The sequence below is a fragment of the Triticum urartu genome, chromosome 6A (genome assembly GCF_056163025.1).
Source record: "Triticum urartu cultivar PI428250 chromosome 6A, HENAU_Tu73, whole genome shotgun sequence".
Lineage (NCBI taxonomy): Eukaryota > Viridiplantae > Streptophyta > Magnoliopsida > Poales > Poaceae > Triticum > Triticum urartu.
This window is the reverse complement of record NC_141878.1, coordinates 47253161-47275777: the sequence shown is the minus strand read 5'-3', so window position 1 is coordinate 47275777 and position 22617 is coordinate 47253161. Positions and strand designations below refer to the sequence as shown.

Below are 22617 nucleotides of genomic sequence, written 5' to 3'. Positions count from 1 at the left end.
ATCTAGGGTAGGAATGACTTTGAAAAATATTAAGGAAAAGGAACCCATAGTTAATGAGAAAATAAACTTAGATTCTACTAGAATCGATAAACTTGAGGGTATCATTACAAACTTGGGAACCGCTTTTTATTCCGTAAATAATACTCCAAGTCCTCCTACTAAAATTGCCAAGCTTATGTATGTTCCTAAAAATAAGGGTGAATCATCTAGTAAGGAAACTACGGGTCTTAAATCTATAAGTATTCATCCCAATCTTTTTGCTATCATTAAGGAACCAATTGCTACAAATGAATTTTTCGATCTTGTGCCTAAGAGTTTGATAATCACTAGAAAGAAAGAAATTCCTAAGGGAGATAGATGCCTCATTGAAGAATTGCCTACCAAAGATGGCATACCTAGATCTATTCTTGCTTGTTATGCCTAGCTAGGGGCGTTAAACGATAGCGCTTGTTTGGAGGCAACCCAATTTTATTTTTATTCCTTGCTTTTTGATCCTGTTTAGTAATAAATAAATTATTTAGCCTCTGTTTTGGTTGTGTTTTTTGTGTTTAATTAGTGTTTGTGCCAAGTAGAACCGTTGGGAAGACTTGGGGAAAGTCTTGTTGAACTTGCTGTAAAAAACAGAAACTTTAGCGCTCACGAGAACTGCTGTCATTTTTGTTTGGAGAGTGATATTTAGTTAATTCTTTTTGAAGATGATTAATAGTTAAATTCCTAACGTCCAGCAATTTATTTTAGAATTTTTGGGGTTCCAGATCTTGCGCTAGCTACAGATTACTACAGACTGTTCTGTTTTTGACAGATTCTGTTTTTCGTGTGTTGTTTGCTTATTTTGATGAATCTATGGCTAGTAAAATAGTTTATAATCCATAGAGAAGTTGGAATACAGTAGGTTTAACACCAATATAAATAAAGAATGAGTTCATTACAGTACCTTTAAGTGGTCGTTTGTTTTCTTTCGCTAACGGAGCTCATGAGTTTTCTACTTTGAGTTTTGTGTTGTGAAGTTTACAAGTTTTTGGTAAAGATTTGATGGATCATGGAACAAGGAGTGGCAAGAGCCTAAGCTTGGGTATGCCCATAGCACCCCCAAGATAATCTAAGGACACCTAAAAGACAAAACTTGGGGATGCCCCGGAAGGCATCCCCTCTTTTTCGTCTACTTCTATCGGTAACTTTACTTGGAGCTATATTTTTATTCACCACATGATATGTGTTTTGCTTGGAGCGTATTTTATGATTTGAGTCTTTGCTTGTTAGTATACCAAAATCATCCTTGCTGTACACACCTTTTGAGAGAGCCATACATTATTTCGAATTTGATAGAATACTCTATGTGCTTCACTTATATCTTTTGAGCTTTATAGTTTTGCTCTAGTGCTTCACTTATATCTTTTAGAGCACGGTGGTGGATTTGTTTTATAGAAACTATTGATCTCTCATGCTTCACTTAGATTATTTTGAGAGTCTTATTAGCATGGTAATTTGCTTAAAATCCTAATATGCTTGGTATGCAAGATTAATAATAAAACTTTCGTATGAGTGTGTTGAATACTAAGAAAAGATTGATGCTTGATGATTGTTTTGAGATATGGAGGTAATAATATCAAAGTCATGCTAGTTGAGTAGTTGTGAAATTGAGAAATACTTGTGTTGAGGTTTGCAAGTCCCGTAGCATGCATGTATGGTAAACGTTATGCAACAAATTTGAAACATGAGGTGTTATTTGATTGTCTTCCTTATGAGTGGCGGCCGGGGACGAGCAATGGTCTTTTCCTACCAATCTATCCCCTAGGAGCATGCGCGTAGTGCCGAGGTTTTTGATGACTTGTAGATTTTTGCAATAAGTATGTGAGTTCTTTATGACTAATGTTGAGTCCATGGATTATACGCACTCTCACCCTTCCATCCTTGCTAGCTGATGACCCACAAGTATAGGGGATCTATCGTAGTCCTTTCGATAAGTAATAGTGTCAAACCCAACGAGGAGCAGAAGGAAATGATAAGCGTTTTTCAGCAAGGTATTCTCTGCAAGTACTGAAATAAGTGGTAACAGATAGTTTTGTGATATGATAAATTGTAACGAGCAACAAGTAACAAAAGTACATAAAGTGCAGCAAGATGGCCCAATCCTTTTGTAGCAAAGGACAAGCCGGAACAAACTCTTATAATAGGAAAAGCGCTCCCGAGGACACATGGGAATATTGTCAAGCTAGTTTTCATCACGTTCACATGATTCGCGTTCGATACTTTGATAATTTGATATGTGGGTGGACCGGTGCTTGGGTGTTGTTCTTACTTGAACAAGCATCCCACTTATGATTAACCCTATTGCAAGCATCCGCAACTACAAGAAAAGTATTAAGGTAAACCTAACCATAGCATGAAACATGTCGATCCAAATCAGCCCCTTACGAAGCAACGCATAAACTAGGGTTTAAGCTTCTGTCACTCTAGCAACCCATCATCTACTTATTACTTCACAATGCCTTCCTCTAGGCCCAAATAATGGTGAAGTGTTATGTAGTCGACATTCACATAACACCACTAGAGGCTAGACAACATACATCTTATCAAAATATCAAACGAATACCAAATTCACATGACTACTCATAGCAAGACCTCTCCCTTGTCCTCAGGAACGAACGTAATTACTCACAAAGCATATTCATGTTCATAATCAGAGGGGTAATAATATGCATATAGGATCTGAACATATGATCTTCCACCAATTAAACCAACTAGCATCAACTACAAGGAGTAATCAACACTACTATTAACCTACCAGCACCAATCCCGGACTTTGAGACAAGAATTGGATACAAGAGATGAACTAGGGTTTCGAGATGAGATGGTGCTGGTGAAGATGTTGATGGAGATTGCCCTCTCCCGATGAGAGGAGCGTTGGTGATGACGATGGTGATGATTTCCCCCTCCGGGAGGGAAGTATCCCCGGCAGAACAGCTCTGCCGGAGCTCTAGATTGGATCCGCCAAGGTTCCGCCTCGTGGCGGCGGAGTCTCGTCCCGAAAAGTTCCTCTTATTTTTTTCTCATCGAAAGACCTCATATAGGAGAAGATGGGCATTGGAAAGCCACCAGGGGGCCCACAAGGTAGAGGGCGCGCCCTGGGGGGGGGCGCGTCCCCCACCCTCGTGAGAAGGGTGTGGGCCCCCTGGCCTTCATCTTTGGCGAGGATTTTTCTTTATTTATTTTAAGACGTTCCGTGGAGTTTCAGGACTTTTGGAGTTGCGCAGAATAGGTCTCTAATATTTGCTCCTTTTCCAGCCCAGAATTCCAGTTGCCGGCATTCTCCCTCCTTATGTAAACCTTGTAAAATAAGAGAGCATAGCCATAAGTATTGTGACATAAAGTGAAATAACAGTCCATAATGCAATAAATATCGATATAAAAGCATGATGCAAAATGGACGTATCAACTCCCCCAAGCTTAGACCTCGCTTGTCCTCAAGCGAAAAGCCGATAACAATAAATATGTCCTCATGATTAGAGGTAGAGGTGTCGATAAAAATAAAATACGGACATGAAGGCATCATGATTATTCTCATAACAGCAACATATATAGATTTTGTCATATGATTACTTATGTTCAAGTGATGATCTATTCACAATGCAAAAGTATAAATCATAATCCTTATCGGGTTCCAACAAACTATAATCTCAGTCATTGAAGCACTTGCAATTTATCATAACATCGGAAAGAGTCTATGTCAGAGCTAAAAAGCAAGTCCACATACTCAACTATCATTTAGTCCTCCATAATTGCTAACACTCACGCGATACTTGTGGTTACAGAGTTTTAATCGGACACAGAGAAAGATAGGGGCTTTATAGTTTTGCCCCACAACCTTTTACCTCAAGGGTAATGTCAACAATAATGGTTCATGCTCCCCTACATCCAATTAGATATATATATATATATATATATATATATATATATATATATATATCATGTTCTTTCCAACATGCTGAGCTTGCCAAAGGATAAAATGAAAAAGGAAAGGTGAAGATCACTGTGACTCTTGCATAAGGTAGAAAATAATAATAAATGATATGCCCTTCGCAGAGGGAAGCAAAGGTTGCCATGCGCTTTTATGGTTGGATATATAAAATCTCAATGCGAAAGAACATCACTTTATATTGCCACTTGTGATATGAACCTTTATTATGCAGTCCGTCGCTTTTATTACTTCCACATCACAAGATCGTATAAAGCTTATTTCTCCCACACCAATCAATCATACATATTTAGAGCAATTTTTATTGCTTTGCACCGATGACAACTTACTTGAAGGATCTTACTCAATTCATAGGTAGATATGGTGGACTCTCATGGCAAAACTAGTTTAGGGATATTTGGAAGCACAAGTAGTATTTCTACTTGGTGCTGAGAATTTGGCTAGCATGAGGGGGAAAGGCAAGCTCAACAAGTTAGAGGAACCATGACAACATACTTTATCTCAGATATAAGAAAGACATAACTCATTACGTTGTCTTCCTTGTCCAACATCAACTCTTTAGCATGTCATATTTTAATGAGTGCTCTCAATCATAAAAGATGTCAATGATAATATATCTATATGTGAAAACCTCTCTTTCCTTATCACTTCCTATTAATTGCAACAATGACCAAGGCTATGTCTGCCAATTCCCAACAACTTTTAATCATCATACTCTTTCTATGTGAAGTCATTACTCTCAATAAGATCAATATGAACTTTTTGTTTCTTTTTATTTTTTTTTCTCTTTTCTTTTATGCACCCAAGATCATGGCAAAATAATCAAGCCCTTGACTCAACACTAATCTTTATTATATATAACTCACGGACTCGATTACATAGAGAGATCATAAAGCAAAATTCTTGCTATAAAGTTTGGAAGAATCAAGGAATCTGTTCCAAAACTGTCTTTGGCTTCACTTTATAATAAACCCATACGATCAACCAATACAAGGTGTTAGGAATCAGATAAAATAAAAGCCGGACAGACATAAATACATCAAAAAAAGCACAAGACACGCACGGAGCGCTCCCCTATCATGGGCAAGCTTAAGCACTGTAGAAGCCACATCGGAAGAAGAATAGCCCGTGGGAACCGACGAATCATGACCCGCGCCTCCGGAAGGAATATGGTTTGCACTGCTATGCCCCTCACCCAACCATCATCGAAGAGCAACCTATCAAACAACCAGGAACGAGAGCGCGAACAAGATGGGCACGTTTAAAGAATAGGGGGCATCAAGATTGCCACATGCCAGCACTAAGGATACTTTGAGCTATGATCTGAGCCCGCCAGAAGATGTCGTAGCAGATGTCGTTGCTACGTGATTTGAGATCCCCGACGATGCCCCAAGAAGGTCATGACATAGAGTGTCACAGTCATTGAGTTCGATAGAGCGGACAAGAGTTTTCACCCCCAAAACCTTGACACGCGAGAGAAAGAGCACAATAATGCCCCAAGAGGAATGTAATACCCACAGGCATCGCTGTCAGAAGTCGGGCACAAAGCTTTCGCTCGATATCTACCCCACGTCACATGGAGGGACCAAAGTCACGAAGCCCATAATGGTGTAAGGCACACCACGAACGAATCGACAACTAAATTGACATCTGAGCTCATACTTCACCACCACCAGCAACTTCGTCAAGACTACCCACTGCCGTACCTCTTGCCACCCGCGCAGTCAAGAAGCACAAAAGCAACATTTTTGTGTCTAATAAGGGGCAAAATTCAGTGCTACAAAAATATTCAATCCACGCAAATTGACGAGCACACGCATGTACATGTGTTTTTTTCTTCTCATTGCTGGCGTGCACAAATCGTTTTTTACGTAATAATGTTTTTAAATTTGTTAAAACCGTATTTCTTTTTCGCCCGAGAACTAATCTTTTTAGGAGTTTTTTTCTTTGAGATCTTTTTTTTGTAGAATTGTATGCTGCGAATTTAGTAGAGTACCTGGCTTGGGCCCATCAGTTGTTGCAAGGCAGCTAATAAATCCAGAACCTACCGGCCCTGATGGCCCATGAAACAGGCGCTCCCCCAGCCCCCTGGCGGCCCAAAAAGACACAGGCGCTCCCCCAGGCCCGCCGATTCGCGCCAAAAACCCGAACCCGCGTAGCGAAACGCGGCGCGCGCTCCCTCTCTCGGCTTCGCGCGAAGCCGAAGCCGAGCAGCCCCGTTCGCGCCAAAACCCGCCCCCCTTCTCCCGCCGTTCTCCGGCTACTTCTCCCCCCATCCACAAACTCGTGACGGCCACCCTCCCCTCCCCCGCCCGCCCTCCGTCTCCCGATCCCCGGCTCCCCTCGGCCTCCCGCGGACGCGCGCCGCAGATGGGTCCCGCCACGCAGCAGCGCCACCGGACGCGCGCGGGGCGGCCGGCCGCCAGGCGGCCCAGGGCGGCGGCCGGCGCTGACGACGGCGGCGTCAGGTGCGAGGCGTGCGGGTCCGGCAGCCACGCGGACGAGCTGCTGCTCTGCGACGGCTGCGACCGCGGCCTCCACATCTTCTGCCTCCGCCCCATCCTGCCCCGCGTGCCCGCCGGCGACTGGTTCTGCCCCTCCTGCGCCGCCCCCGCCGCCCCCGCCCATTCGGCCAAATCCGCCGCCGCCGTCCAGACCAAGATGCCCAAACGCAAGTCGATTGAAACAGATTCCTATCTCGTTGACCATTTCTGGATTGGATCTGCTCGTTCGCTGACTCGGATCTCGTGATTTGGTTTCAGAGTTCCCGCTGATCCAGACGAAGATCGTGGATTTCTTCAAGATCCAGCGGCGCACGGCGTTCGCGGCCGCCGAGCCGCCGGAGGGGAAGAAGAGGAAGCGGAAGGCCGCCAGCGCGCTGGTGGTGTCCAAGAAGAAGAGCCGGAAGCTGCTGCCCTTCACCCCCAGCGAGGACCCCGGCCGCCGCCTCACGCAGATGGCCTCGCTCGCCACCGCGCTCACGGCCACCGGCGCCGTCTTCAGCAACGACCTCACCTACGTGCCCGGCATGGCGCCTCGGTCCGCCAACCAGTCCGCCCTCGAGGCAGGAGGGATGCAGGTCAGACGCGTTCTCCAATTCCACCACCCGATCTCCACTAAATTCAGTTTCTGTTTTGCTGAATCTCGGGTGACATTTCATCTCAGGTGCTGCCGAGGGAGGATGCAGAGACATTGAGCCTGTGCAAGAGGATGATGGAGCAAGGGGAATGGCCCCCTCTCCTCGTCGTCTTCGACCCGGTGGAAGGGTTAGTATTATCTGCACAATTCACTGCTCATTTCTGAACTTGTTCTTCAGAATCATTCAGGCACTAATGATGATTGTGTGGAATTTCCTGGACAGATTCACGGTCGAGGCAGACAGGCACATCAAGGACCTGACCATCATCACCGAGTATGTCGGCGACGTGGACTACCTTCGAAACCGCGAGCACGACGATGGCGACAGCATGATGACCCTGCTCTCCGCTGCGCCGCCGTCCAAGAGCCTGGTCATCTGCCCCGACAAGCGGAGCAACATTGCGCGGTTCATCAACGGGATCAACAACCACACGCCGTAAGCATCCTCTTCCTCCGACCACCGTGCATTTACGTATGCATTGTTCGGAACCATGTCTGAAAATTTTGTGTGATGATGGATGACCATTGCAGGGAAGGCAGGAAGAAGCAGAACCTCAAGTGTGTGCGGTTCGCCATCGACGGTGAGTGCCATTGTCTCCTGGTGGCCAACAGGGACATCTCCAAGGGGGAGAGGCTGTACTACGACTACAACGGTGACGAGCATGAGTACCCAACTCACCATTTTGTATGACACATGAGCTGATGTTTAGTCTGCATATTCATTTATGTGTCATCATAGGAAAATGATTGGGCTGATCCATTCCCCCAAAAGTCCACATGTAGAGTCATCTAGTTGGTTGATAGATCTCGAATTTTTTTACCTGGAAAAAGGAAAAAGGGGAATTGTTAAACGTTGTGTATCCAATGGATTGGAGTGCAATGGCAAATGGGTTTGTTCTGTTCATGCCTGTGCCTGGTGTAATTGCTGCTTATCAATGTTTTTGTTTGAAGGCACAAATGCCAAAAAAAGATGAAATATTTGGTTTAGAGTATTCAGTTTCAGTTGAAATTGTGCTACTCCCTCCATATCAACATCACAAATAAATGACTTGAGACAGTTGGCATGGTCCTCAAGATGGGTATTCAATAGGTAACTTTGACCACTAAGTCATAACACAATCTATTTACAAGATTTTAAAACTATAATTTTTTAAAGGCAAATCTGTACTTTTCAATTTTTTGGACAATTAAAATGGTATTCATAGTCAGTTTAAAAAGCTTAACTGAAGGTATCCATGATGTCACTTATTTGTGGCACAAAGAGAGTATAGTAAGTGTTCTCAAGTGAAACTCACAGGGGCTGTAAGGATCTAGCTTAGCAGTTCTTTTTTCTTTTCTTTCTAGAGTGAGTCTTAGGGGCATCTGAAACGTTGAATAAAGTTTGAAATGGCTTAGGATTGTGCGTGCATCTAGATGTCCAGTTAGGTCCACCATAAGCTGTGGTGAGAATAAGCTTGTGAAATTTGTGAGGATGGGTTCAGAACAAAGTTATGGATAGCAGTTTATTCTCAGTGGTGAATGGTGTAAACTTTGAAATAGCCCTTCGAGTACTTACTTTAGTAGATGGAACAATTGTTTCAGACCGTTATTTGTGCAAATTGGCGTGAATATGAAGTTCTACAAAATACATTCATCTTGACCATACATAATGATTACCGATGCATCGAGTGAATCTATCCATGTGCAGCAAGCAAATAAAAAATCTGCTTTCATGTGACACATTGAAAATTAGCACTACATACACATTCTGGACAGGTTGAAAGGAATGTTTACCTCCACATATGCAGAATACGCTAGATCAGCCATCGACAATTTTACAAATATTCTTGCCATCAAAATTTCTCAGTTGGTGGTGATGGTGTGTCTGCCATCCGTCATTTCCGACCATTAGATCTGCATCTAACGGCTGTGAGAAAAGTTGTGGCATTTTTGCAACAATAGCCCACTTCTCTGCTCCAATTTGCAGAAACCCCCTTATTATCTTATAAGCAACCACATCTCTCCCTCACCTCATCAAAACGGCCTGAGAAATATATTTTGAGTGAAAAGTAATATATTTTTAGTGGTATATATCTATATCAAAACAAGAGTGTTTTTCTTTCAAGTTTGTGAACAAGTACTATTTTACTTTGGATCCGTTGCAACGCACGGGCACATTGCTAGTACAATGCAAGTTCTCAAGTTTGCTCGCCTTGCCTACAAAAATAATGACTAGACAGATTTTAGCGAATCGCCCATCTCGCCGCCATCAAAGGCCATTCCATTGTGCAGAGGTCCGCCCGAAAAGTAATCTTTTCCCTCAAACAACAGAAAGCGTTGATCACACAAAGAACTGTCACGAATGTCGTTATGCAAACACATGCATGCAACAACTATCTTCTTTTTCTTATCAACACATAAGCATGTTATGCACATAATGATACACCGTTTCATCCTGATACAGAGATCAAAGTTATGCATTTAGGCAGAGGATGTGATCCCAGTTCATCTTGGGATGCAAGAATTGAACAGATTCATGTGAAATTCCATCTACATGAATTGATCGTCAATCATTTGAAAAGTGTGCAGAAATCCAGCACAGCAACACTTGCATGCAACATCCGGAACACCACAAACACACAGACTAGCTCTAGTTGAGAGCTGGTAGCAAAGCAATTTGGACATGTTGACCAGCACAAAATAGAAACAATAGCAGAGAACAGGAACATATGAAAGAACAATTAAAGTTTACTGGTAATGTGATACTGTCGTTCAATACACGGTACATCTCATCGCTCCCCAATGGTCTCACTGAAATAATCCCTTTGCAACATTTAAGCTAATAATCACAGTTGAAACCAAATCGACATAACATTCAGCTAGAGCTAGCCAGGTTACAGAAGTTTCTGGCTGCCTAACATAACCCACTTGACCATCACTTAGATGTGCAGCCATTCGGTCCAAAGCAGGTGGTGTTGAGCGCAAGCATGGTATGCTTATCAGTCCTCCCGGCTGCACAGATGAAAACAAGCTCAGTGTGGCGCTTCAACGCAATTTGGCAAACACAAGGAAGCATTTTCAGCATGCTAACCTGCGGCGCATGTCATAGGCAGGACTGCCTTTGCTGCGTTCACGGTCATACTTGGCGCTAGTCCTCTCATCTCCTTTGCCGCTGTATGGGCTTCCACCACAGACATAGTCAGAACTAGCCCTGGCCATTAGAGATATTAGTATGACTGTCAATGCGTGATACATTAGTACTGTAATAACATTATTGGAGGTGATTTCTACCAAATTAGAGAACAAACTACTTTTGAAAATTGGCCTGTTTGTGAACAGCACCACTGGAAACAAGAACAGAACGACCAAAGACTGTAAACTATCCACCATCCATGCCATGGGTTAGCTCTATACAATATTCAAACCAAATTATAAGATTCCAGAATATAAGAACTATCTGTGTTTTTAGCAAAAACAGGCCCCTACTGTAACTTTTTTTCATTATATAATGGAATAATTACAAATGGTGGGGTATAGCATAGCTATGGTCTTACAAATGTTCCTACAAATAATCTAACCATGATTGCATTCCCTCCTTAAGACTAGGTTTGGTTCTCTTGATCACCATAGCAAAGTGTTCTTTGAAGCAACTGATGCAATATTCTAAGTTTCTTTGCTTGTGATCAAAGATGATGCCATTCCTGTGTTTCCATAGGGCCCAGCAACCTAAACATTCTTTGAAACATTTGATTGTAATTCTGTTTTTGGCCTCCATCAACATATCAAATATAGTCAAATCTGCATTCCATTCAAAGCCCAGAGCAATCCAGAAGTTTTGACTTAAATCACATGAAAATAATAGGTGGATATAATCCTTATTAGATTCATCATCACACAGAACACATCTGTTGTTTTCCACATAGAAGTTCTTTCTGGTAAGTAGGTCCCTGTGTTCAATATGTCTTGTAGGAGAAGCCAAAAGAAGAACTTCTGTCTATGCAGACAGCTGGATTTCCATATCGAGTGAAAGTTTGGCCGCATCAGGTGGATTACCAGCAAACTGAAGGTAAATTCTTTTTGTGGAGTATTTAGTGCTAAGACCAGTAAAAATTCCATGTATCTTTCATAGAAATATCTGGCAGTCCATTCAGGTACTCTAGTAACACAAGACATGAAAAAACATTACCCGGATAAAAATGTGGTGAGGTTTGAGAATAAGAAAATAAGACGGTCCCACTTTCTACCAAACTGATAATTATTTAATAAAATCTAATTCACGGAGCACATATCCAAACCCAGTTACCAGAAGAGATTGTTCCATCATTTAAGCCATTATTCCCAATAGGCTTCTGCAATTCCTAGACCACCATGGGACAGATCAGCAGCAGCAGAGCCTAGCCTTCATACTCCCTAAAAGAAAGTACATTTCAAAGGAGGACAAGAGAAACAACATAAAGGAGAAAAGTGGGCGCATGCGTGATAAATACATTTCAGAAATTTATAAAACTGAAAGAATGAAAGGAAAAAATCCATCCTACTCAGAATACTTTTCCTTATTAATCAGGGGAAGATTCACTTACCCTACAAACGTCAGTGAATTCCTTGAACAAATTTATATTGGCTCACATCTGCTGCATGACCTACCTGAATTACATGAATTATGACTGCATACTGAAGTACTTAAATGAACAGATACATTGGTTCTATGGTCACTGGAAGATTTTCATGGCAGGCACACACTGGTGTGCACATATCGTTCTTGTACAGTTGTATACGAGAAAAAAAAAGGCTACCTTGTCTGTCAGACTGACATGAATCTTTTGCGCATTACAATAGGCACCTTTGCCTGTTCAAGGAGAAAACAAAACGTTGAAAAACTATTTTAATCGTTATTAGAACCAGAACAAGGAAGCACGCCAATTGCTCATCAAAGATCCTACCAGAAGATGCAGAAACTGTACGAGTGCTCCAGGCCTCCAGCACATAGGCCTACCACAAAATTCCACCTAAATGAGATGGAAATATCGCATGAGTAATACGGAGGGAAACTATTTCTAAGACCGAGATAATCTGCATGACTGTCCAATATTCCATAGTCATAGGTTCGAGAATTATGGAATAAGGAATCCCGATATGAAATGTTAGGTGTACTGAAAGAGTTAGCTAGAACAATGTGAAACTGTAAATAGGACTAGTAAATTTCATAGTTTTTCCTTTTCTATGAGTTCAATTTCATCAATTTCTCCCCCAGCTGTTAGAAAAGCATTGCACTCTAATTAAGATCCAAACCCTATACAGAAAAGGATCCCAAGTGCATGAACCAGCTGTAGGATCAAAAACAGCAGCTAGAGGGGATTAATTACAGCTTACAGCACAGTAATCACAAGCAAGCACATGCTGAATAATAGAACATCTAAATTCAGATTGAACAGACATCTAAATTCAGTTAAAGATGACAATACACATCCCAATCTTTTAGCCATTACTTAATAATGTATACTAACATACATAAGCAGATCATTATAAGTCAAACCTATCGATCATCAGCTAACTCATAGTCTTTAACTGAATTGTTATACTGTGATCATAACCCTATGTCAGGATACAGTTTACTGTGTGAGTAATACAGAGAGAAACTAAGACCGATAATTTGTGTCTCCAATATTCCATAGTCATATGGTTCGAGAATTATAGAACAAGGAATCCCGATCTGAAGTGCTACGTGTACTGAAAGAGTTAGCTAGAACAATGCTAAACTGTAAGTAGTAAATTTCATTGTTTTCCTTTACCACTCACTGCGCTTTAATTAAGATCCAAATACATACTACGTTCATCAATTATATACAACGGCAAAGGATCCCAAGTGCATGAGTCAGCGGTTGGATCAAAGACAGCAGCTAAAAATGATTAATTACAGTTTACAACATAGGAAATCACACAAGAAAGCACATGCTGAATAATAGAACATCTAAATTCAGATTGAACAGACATCTTAATTCAGTTAAAGATGACAATACACATCCCAATCTCTTTTAGCCAGTACTACTTAATAATGTATCCTGACATACATAACTAGATCATTATAAGTCAAAAACACAACAAGGTCTTGAACCTTGGTACAAGCTACAAAAACATGTATTATATCCTATCCTTGGGGTAAATGGCGATTGAATGTATCCTGTCAATGGGATAGCGAAAACACACACACAATACGAAGCCGGTCAGCTTCAGAATAGATATGGGGTGGCAAATGGTGTTTGCATCATCCACTCGGTTGGAACCTCTGGTGAGCTTTGAGCAGAGTCATACCAGCTGACTGAGGCCGCTTCATCGTCCGTGCTCTCGCCTACTGTCCAAGAATCGCAAATTCCAGCATACGGGGCACACGACAGGAAGCTGAAATTTAGCATTGCTGTCTGGCTCTGCAAGTCAGTTGGCAGTGGTTCGATGATGGGCACCGACAAGTCAAATTGATCAGAATTGTGAAAAAGGGGTGTGACTGAACCACCATGGAGGACGGTGCCGTAGTTGCTCACCATGGAACCGGCATGGTCGGGCATGCAGAAGCTGTAGTTGACCACTGGTTCAGGGACAGGCATCAACAAGTCACCCAGAAAGACTTGATCAGAATTCTCATTGGCGATGGAGAAGCTGCAATTGACATCTGATTCAGGTAAAGGCATCAAGAAGTCACCCAAGACTTGATCAGGCGTGAGGCCGGACATGAGATCATCAAGAAGCTGGTCCACTGAGACGCCATCCGAGCAGTTGTTCAAGTCTGGCTGTGGCTCGACGGCCGACAGCAGAATTGGTGCAGCAGGAGGAACAAGCAGCCGCCGCTTCACAGTCTTCACCGGAGCTGAGTCGTCTCCGGCCTTCCTCTTCCTCCCCCTCCTGTATGCCGGCGACGTCGGGACGGACGCAGATCGGGGCTTGCGCGGGCTCTGGTAGACCTTGCAAAGAACCGGAACCGTCTCGCCTTTCTCATCATCCCCTTGCTCATGAGCCATACGGAACTCGACCATGAGCCACACGGCCTCCACGGATCCGTCGGAATGGATGGGCTTGTACCTGAAACTCTGCTTGTACCCGACGACGCGTCCCTCGCCGTCGAGAACGGCCGCCCTCCCCTTCTCGGCGTGCCACGTGCCCTCGCCGCCGCCGACGGCGCGGGACCTGCGCTTGTCGTGCCCGGACAGGGCCTTGGCGGAGCAGAAGAAGTACCAGCACCGCCGCTCGGCCCCGGTCTTGGGCGCCAGCGGGACCGCGGGCAGGAGGCCCGAGACGAGGGCGGCCGGATCTGCGCCGTACGCGTCGGCGGTGTGCAGGAACCTGGCGGCGGCCTCAGGGAGGGGCTCGCCCGCGATCATGGGGCGGAGGTAGAAGGAGATGAGGTCGGCGTCGGACGGGCTGAACCTGCAGCCCATGGGAAGGATGGGGGAGGAGGCCATGGGTCATCGAAGCTGGCGGCCGGCGGGGAGCTGGCTAGGGTTTGGGGATCTGGGAGTGGGAGGCGCCGGCGGCGGGTTTGGGATAGGTGGATCAAAGACGCGCGCGCTCTCTGCCGCCTTTTGTAGTGCTGGAAATCTTGAATCTTGAATCTTGGGATGGCGCGTATGGAGAAGAGGACGCGGGTTTGGGCTTGGGCTTGGATTTGGGATAGGAGGGGTGGAACCGTGTAAGACGCGTTCTGTGGGCTTTTTCCATAAAAGAAACCGGTGATTTCCTTTTGTCGGTCCGAATTACACACCGAAGATTTACAACATACTTTCTAAAAAAAGGGTGTTGCCACACGTTCGCCAGCGGATCATTTTAAAAGATCTGCCGCCTCGCAAGCCGTCGGATCTGACGGATTGAGTGCCCGAGCATCATCTTCTACCATTGCGACATATGTCGTGTTGCAGGAAATTTCTGTAATATAGGTTATGTTGCAGAAAATTTTGCAACATAGATCAAGTTGCGGATTTTTTTGCAACCGAGGTCTTGTTATAGTTTATATGAAACAATGGTCTTGTTATAGTTTTTTTTGCAACAGAGGTCTTGTTGCAAAAAAATTTGTGACAAAGGTCTTGTTGCAATTTAATTTATTTTTAACAAAGGTCTCATTCTAATTTAATTTTTTGCAACGGAGGTCTTGTTACAGTTTTTTTTTGCAACAAAGACTTTGCTGTGGAAACGCATTGTAGCGAGCATCAAGCAGCAGCCACGTGGGAGACAAAAGACACACGTCACATGGATGACAGACGGATGCTCACGTGCGATCCGCCGGCTGAAGCCAAGCATTTTAAAGAACAATTTTGCAAGGACGATGATGGTGGGAGCTCCTGTTCAGCACCTTAAGAGCTCGAACAAGTTTGTTGGCACCCATGCGACCCGCTCATGGCTCGGCCCGAGAAGACGGATATCTCTTCCTGGTCACTCGATCACGTTCTTTTTTTGCGGCTCGGATCGTGTTTGACCAGTCGCGGACTGGTTAACCATTGATTTTTATGAAAATATGAACTTTTTTAAGAGAATAACAAAAAATCAAAAAGTTTTGCAGGTTCTGATTTTTTTTCACAAACTTCAGAAAAGTTCATGAATTTGGAAAAAAGTTCATCAAATTTGAAATGGTAAATCTATCTTGAAAAAATAATTGTTTTAAAAAAGTTCATCTATTTTGAAAATATTCCTAAAATTTGAAAAGAAATCATCAAACTTGAAAAAGTTCATTGATTTGACAAAATATTAATTGAATTTAAAAAAGTTCGAGCATTTTGAAAAAAATTAAAGAAAAAGGAAAAAACAAAAAATATTGATGAAAATAAACAGGAAATGGAAAGAAAAAATAAACAAAAACTGGTCCAAAAATCAGTGGCTTTCTGCGAACCGGAAACTGTCCAGTGGCCGAAAAAAACGGGGGTTTTCCGTGAGCTTGAAAAGAATAAATTGTAAAAAAGAAGAAAGAAGTTTCAAGAACTTAGCCAATCGTGAGCCAAATGAAGTCTGCAGAAACAATACGAAACTGCACACATAGCAAGCATAATTAATCCAGTAGAAATTGAAGCATTGATGTAAATGTTCTTTTGAAGGAAAAAAGATTGACACTACTGACCAAAAAGCCTGAGATTCAGCATCGTTCTTGTAGGAAGTTCATGTAATCAGCTGCTTGGACGCCTACATATGAAGAAAAAATTAAACGCCTTCTCTAAATACTACCTATGTGAACTTATGTAGATTCAAGTACTGAAAAAGAAAATTTTCTGATCACAGTTAAGAAGGCTGGAATGGATGTTGAAAACTAGCTGACTAGTAAAAATCATAGTAAAATTAAATAAGTTTATCTCGCACCTAGAGTGTGTTTGCATTAACTTCTGAATATGCAGATAAGAGTTTCTATACTCTGCGGGATTTGGTTATCAAGCTTGATTGCATACGGAAGTAAAGAAAACAAAAAGGGACATACATGATTAGTACCTGAAGTGAGGTCCTATGCAAGCTTTAAATTATAAATACAATAAAGTCCATTGTTTTTTTAGAATGACCTGCTTGACAAAGGGGTCGAACCAGAGACATTGAACTGGCCAGATCGTTACCGGACTTGGTTCTTCGGGGTTGGCGGAACCTTGGACCCTGTATCAGGAAAGTGCCGTTGGACGAACGAGCAACTGCGAATACCCGTCACGAAGTTTCGACAGTATATTGATGCAGCGCAGCAAGAGACGTTCGTTCCAGACAGAGAGAATGACGAGCTCATAATGGCCCTCGGAAATCCTGAGCACCCTGGACGGACACGAGGCACGCCAGGCTCTGTTTCGTGGAAGGCTGGGTTTCCGGACGCAGTCGGTTACAAATGACAGGAGAGGAGGAAGAAAGTGGAGCAGACCCAAATTCAGGCGCTGCACGCAAGGGACAAGCGATAGTGCAACGAGAAGCAGATCGCAGCAAGCGACCTGCCGAAGCTTCCCCCGAAGCTACCCCGCCATCTCAGTGAAGAAGCAGCGTGGCTTCCACCGAGCTGCTTCAGCTTGAGCCTGTCTTCATGGTTCCTGCTAGCTACCCCGTGGACATAATCACGGAGTCTCAACATTGCCACCTTATGACGCAATGGATGAAATTGAAAGTCAAGGCGGCTGTTGGCTCTGTTGCACCTCCTGAACCTGGCGCAACTTTTCACTGTCGGCCAATTCCAGAAGGATATGCTAGGGTGATGGTGGATGAAATAACAAACGGATTTGAGGACCTCGAGCTTGACCACCCTACGGGTGAAGGGGAGACTCGGTTGGGCTTTTCTCTGAAGACTCCATGCCTATGGCGGAAGGAGCTCATCAACCTTCCGAACTGGACGCCTCCGCCTCCTCCTCCTCCTCCGGCGAGTCAGGGCACTCCGCCTCCTCCTCCGCCTCCTCCTTCGGCGAGTGATCAGGGCACTCAGCCTCCTTCTCCAGCGCGTGGCGGCACTCCACCTCCTTCTCTGCCTGCGCTGGCGCGTACGAGCAGCCAGCCTCCTCCTTCTCTGCCTCATCAGCAAGGGCGGAAGAGACCGCCACCGCTCCGGTTGCTCCGGCACGTCGTAGTCCTCCTCCTCCGCCTCGTAAGCAAGGAAAGAAGACAACCACAGCCGCTCCGTCTGCTCCGGCGTTTAGAAGTACAGCCAGAGGCGGGAGGCAATACAGATTCAGTCCTTCTTTGAAGACTCTAGAGAAGTTACCATATGAGAGGACCGCGGAGGAAAACGCGAAGATCGTGCGAGCTGAAGTGACGAACTTCCTTGAAGAGGTGAAAGCAAAGAAACATCCACCTCCGGAGGAGAAGATAGATCCGGTGAAAGCAAAGCGCACTGTGGATGCCATGAAGAAACCACCAAAGTCTCCGCCGAAAGGCAACTATGAGCGCATTATTGAAAGGTCATTTATCGAAGCGGAGCGGTCGAGAAGTACTGTCAGTGATCAAAGGTTAGCGGAACGACGAGCTAGGAAAAATATTGCCCAGCTCGGCGAACTAGCAAACCAATCGTGCCCCCCGCTAAAGGTGTCTAGCGATATCGTCACTAATGATCCGAAGATGGTGCCCGGTTATACCAATCTTGGAGATTACCTTCCCGACGGTGTACATTATGAATTCCTGGAGGTGGACGAACACAGATACGAGTATGGGAAGCCTCTCATCAAAGAGGAAAGATCTCTAACAATGATGATGCGAAGATTCCCTGATTGGTACATGAAAACCTGCAGAGAGTTTGGGGGGAGGAATACTTTGACGCTGAGAGTTAAAAAGGAGCATGACCTCGTTGGAACTAATTTGTTGAATGTTCCATTTGAGGAGTTCTTCCAGTTTTTTAATCAAAAGGCCCTCGATAAATTAACAGTCACTTGTTACTGTCTGTAAGTACTACTTCTGTCATTAAGTCTCTATATATAGGTCAGCTCTTTCATTGCATGTATTTATAATTATCCTCACTATATTATGCAGATTGAAGATCGCTGAATTGAAAAAAAGACAAATCGGTGATATTGGGTTCATTAACACAAATCTCATAGATGCATATACGGTTGAATTTCATGCCAAAGATACCGATGCCAACTTGCTACGATCGTTGGTATTAAATCAAAACAAAGCTATAATACTCTTTCCTTACAACTTTAAGTGAGTCTTAGTTTCTTGTGCATATTCGGTTTCCCTTATTAGTTGAGGTTATAATAATGTAATTGATGAGTTATGCATGCGTGCGCAGGTTCCACTATATTCTCCTAGAGATTAAGCTTGAGCAGGGACTAGTAACCGTCTTAGACTCGAGACGAAAAGATCCCTAGGAGTATGCGGACATGACTCAAATGCTTGAGAAGTAAGTTAAATCGATCATTATCGCACCATATCGGCAACTTTGTTCACTTCCTGATATCAAGTAATTGTTTTCTTTGTCTGGCAGGGTTTGGAAAAATTCACCTCAAAATCTCCGGGACTGCCGAAGAAGGTGCAATTTAAACACCCGAAAGTAAGTACTACTAGCATGTTCCGCGCATGTCCTAGTGATTCAAGCGCTAGTTTCATCAATACCATTTAGCATGCTTGCTTATCAGTTTGATTGACCTCTATTTCTTGTAAAGTGGTTGTGGCAGGAAGCCGGGAATAATTACTCTGGATACTATGTTTGCGAGTCCATCCGCCACACGACCTGTGAGCGGGGCTACTCTAACAAACAATATGAAGTGCGTAAGCAATAATATTCACAATTTTATTTTATTACCATCATTTATGTTGAGTTTCATTCATTCATATATATGTGTTGACCCCTGAGGGAGTCCTGTATTAGGGGGTCTCCGGACAGCCGGACTATATACTTTGGCCGGACTGCTGGACTATGAAGATACGAGATTGAAGATTTCGTCCCGTGTCCGGATGGGACTCTACTTGGGGTGGAAGGCAAGCTAGGCAATACGGATATGCATATCTCCTCCTTTGTAACCGACCTTGTGTAACCCTAGCCTCCTCCGCTATCTATATAAACCAGAGGGTTTTAGTCTGTAGGATAACATACAATCATACCATAGGCTAGCTTCTAGGGTTTAGCCTCTCCGATCTCGTGGTAGATCAACTCTTGTACTACTCATATTATCAAGAATAATCAAGCAGGACGTAGGGTTTTACCTCCATCAAGAGGGCCCGAACCTTTGTAAAACATCGTGTCCCCTACCTCTTGTTACCATCCGCCTTAGACGCACAGTTCGGGACCCCCTACCCGAGATCCGCTGGTTTTGACACCAAACATTGGTGCTTTCATTGAGAGTTCCTCTGTGTCGTCATCATTAGGCTTGATGGCTCCTTCAATCATCGATAGCGATGAAGTCCAGGGTGAGACTTTTCTCCCTGGACAGATCTTGTATTCGGCGGCTCCGCACTGCGGGTCAACTCGCTTGGCCGTCTAGAGCAGATCGAGAGCTACGCCCCTGGCTATCAGGTCAGATTTGGAAACTTAAACTACACAGCCGACATCCACGGAGACTTGATCTTCGACGGATTCGAGCCCTTGCCGAGTGCGCCGCACGGTCACGATGAGCATGATTTAGGTCTACCATCGGACAGTGTTTGGGAGATCGCACTGGCGACTGCTCCTACCCTCAATTCGGAGCCAATTGCACCATCCAGGGACGGGTGGATAGACCCCGCCACGGAGGCCGCATTTTCATCGGCGATCGAGCCGAGTATCGACCTTACCCTTCACGAGAGCCGTGGCGCCAAACTGTCGGATTCTTCCCCGGCCACAGACTCCGAACCGCTTGCGCCCGTGCCTATCGGATCCGACTGGGCGCCGATCATGGAGTTCACCTCCGCGGATATCTTTCAGCACTCACCCTTCGGCGACATACTGAGCTCATTAAGGTCTCTCCCCCTATCAGGAGAGTCCTGGCCGAACTATGTTCGGCAGGATTGGGATGTGGATGACGAAGAAATTCGCCGCCCGCCCACCACCCACTTAGTAGCCACTGTCGACGATTTGACTGACATGCTCGACTTTGACTCCGAAGACATCGACGGTATGGACGATGATGCATGAGATGAACAGGAACCACTGCCCACAGGGCACTGGACGCCCACTTCATCATATGATGTAAACATGGTGGACACACCCAAAGAAAACGACGACGAGGAACGGAAGGACGCAACGAAGGGTTGTTCCCTCGAGAAGCAGTCAAAGCGGCGACGTAAGCGCCGCTCCAAATCCCGCCTCGGCAGAAATAGCGATCATATAGACCCAGCGATAGAGCAGGGTGAACCATCGCCCGACCACGGCAACACGGAGAATCAAACCGAACAACCCGACTCCGTCGAAGATAACAGTCCGGACGACATCACACCGAACAGGCACCCGGAGCAACAGAATGCCCATCAAAGGCTTGTTGCCACCGCAAGTAGTCTGAAAAAGCAGAAGAAAAGGCTCAGGGCTGCACAAGACACACTCAGAATCAGATGGAGTGAAGTACTCAACACTGCAGTGAAGTACGGCGGTAATTGCCACACCAAGAGCTACCCAAAGCGAAAGTTGCTACCTGAATTCGATGAGGAGGCCTTAGATCCCCCGCAACCAGAAAACAAAACGGCCATCCGGTCGGATAGACGACCTCGTGGCCAACATAGAGCGGCAAACGACGCCGCACATAAGCCAGTACGCGATCCATGTGAGGGTTCGCATCAAAAGGACGGCGCAACCAGATCCATCTACGGGCCATGCAAGCGCGCTCCAGCATGCAATGCAACACAACAAACATCCCAACACCACGGTACACCCAAATACAGGGGTGCCGCACACCCCCTATGTTTCACCGATGAGGTGCTAGGCCATGAATTTCTAGAGGGATTCAAACCCATAAACATAGAGGCGTACGACGGAACGACAGACCCTGGGGTCTGGATTGAGGACTACATCCTCCATATCCATATGGCTCGAGGAGACGATCTCCACGCCATCAAGTGCTTACCCCTCAAGCTCAAAGGGCCAGGTCGGCACTTGCTTAAAAGCCTCCCCGAAAACTCCATTGGAAGCTGGGAAGAGCTCGAAGACGCTTTTCGGGCAAATTTTCAAGGGACCTATGTCCGACCACCGGATGCAGACGATTTAAGTCATATAACTCAACAGCCCGGAGAGTCAGCCCGAAAGCTTTGGAACAGGTTCCTCACTAAAAAGAACCAAATAGTCGACTGTCCGGACGCCGAAGCCTTAGCAGCTTTCAAGCACAGCGTTCAAGACGAATGGTTTGCCAGACACCTCAGCCAAGAAAAGCCGAGAACAATGGCAGCATTAACAAGCCTCATGACCCGCTTTTGCGCAGGCAAGGACAGCTGGTTAGCCCGACGCAGCACCAGTGACCCAAGTACATCCGAAGTCAGGGACGGAAACGGGAAATCACGACGCATCAAAAACAAGCGCCGGAATAAAAGAAGACAGCCCGAAGAGCACGACGGTAAACGCCGGATTCAGAAGCTCTCGGCCAGGTCAGCAAAAGCTACCCTCCAAAGGCAATGGAGACGAACTGTCCATCCTAAACAAGATTCTGGACCAAATATGTCAGATCCATAGCACCCCCGATAAACCTGCAAACCATACCCATAGAGAATGTTGGGTCTTCAAGCAGTCCGGCAAGCTCAACGCCGAACATAAGGGGCAGGATACACCAAGCGAAGACGAGGACGAGCCTCGCAAGAAAAACACTGGGGAACAGAAGAAATTCCCACCAGAAGTCAAAACAGTAAACATGTTACACGTGACAAAGGGGAGAAACAAAGCGGCACTCCTAGAGACACATGCCCCAGGGCCTATCACCGTGGAGTTCTGCCACTGGTTGTCCCAACCGATCACCTTCGATCATCGGGATTACTCGGCAAGTATCCGGCGTGCAGGATGTGCTGCCTTGGTATTAGATCCAATAATTGACGGATACCACTTCACATGAGTCCTGATGGAAGGTGGCAGCAGTCTAAACCTGATATATCAGGACACAGTCCGCAAAATGGGGATAGACCCAACAAAAATTAGCCATAGCAATACT

General features: G+C 44.9%; 2 protein-coding genes across 3 annotated transcripts; one reads left to right on the top strand and one right to left on the bottom strand.

Moving 5' to 3' along the window:
- The first annotated feature begins 6272 nt into the window (after positions 1 to 6272).
- ATXR6 (TRITHORAX-RELATED PROTEIN 6) lies at positions 6273 to 8018 on the top strand. The gene is made up of 5 exons (XM_048678914.2): positions 6273 to 6647; positions 6739 to 7055; positions 7142 to 7242; positions 7338 to 7550; positions 7646 to 8018. The coding sequence occupies exons 1-5, from the start codon at positions 6347 to 6349 to the stop codon at positions 7803 to 7805; spliced, it is 1092 nt and encodes a 363-aa protein (XP_048534871.1). The 5' UTR covers positions 6273 to 6346; the 3' UTR covers positions 7806 to 8018.
- Positions 8019 to 9851: 1833 nt separating this feature from the next.
- LOC125517125 (uncharacterized) lies at positions 9852 to 14613 on the bottom strand. 2 transcript variants are annotated; one of them, XM_087531207.1, is made up of 4 exons: positions 13630 to 14613; positions 12034 to 13515; positions 10185 to 11939; positions 9852 to 10105 (listed from the first exon to the last, which is right to left on the bottom strand). In XM_087531207.1, exons 1-2 carry the CDS (start codon positions 14542 to 14544, stop codon positions 13321 to 13323), a joined length of 1110 nt encoding a protein of 369 aa, XP_087387333.1. In that variant the 5' UTR covers positions 14545 to 14613; the 3' UTR covers positions 9852 to 10105; positions 10185 to 11939; positions 12034 to 13320. The 2 variants fall into 2 exon arrangements, with proteins under 2 accessions (XP_087387333.1, XP_048538268.1); XM_048682311.2 differs by having other exon boundaries at positions 12034 to 14613.
- Positions 14614 to 22617: the final 8004 nt, after the last annotated feature.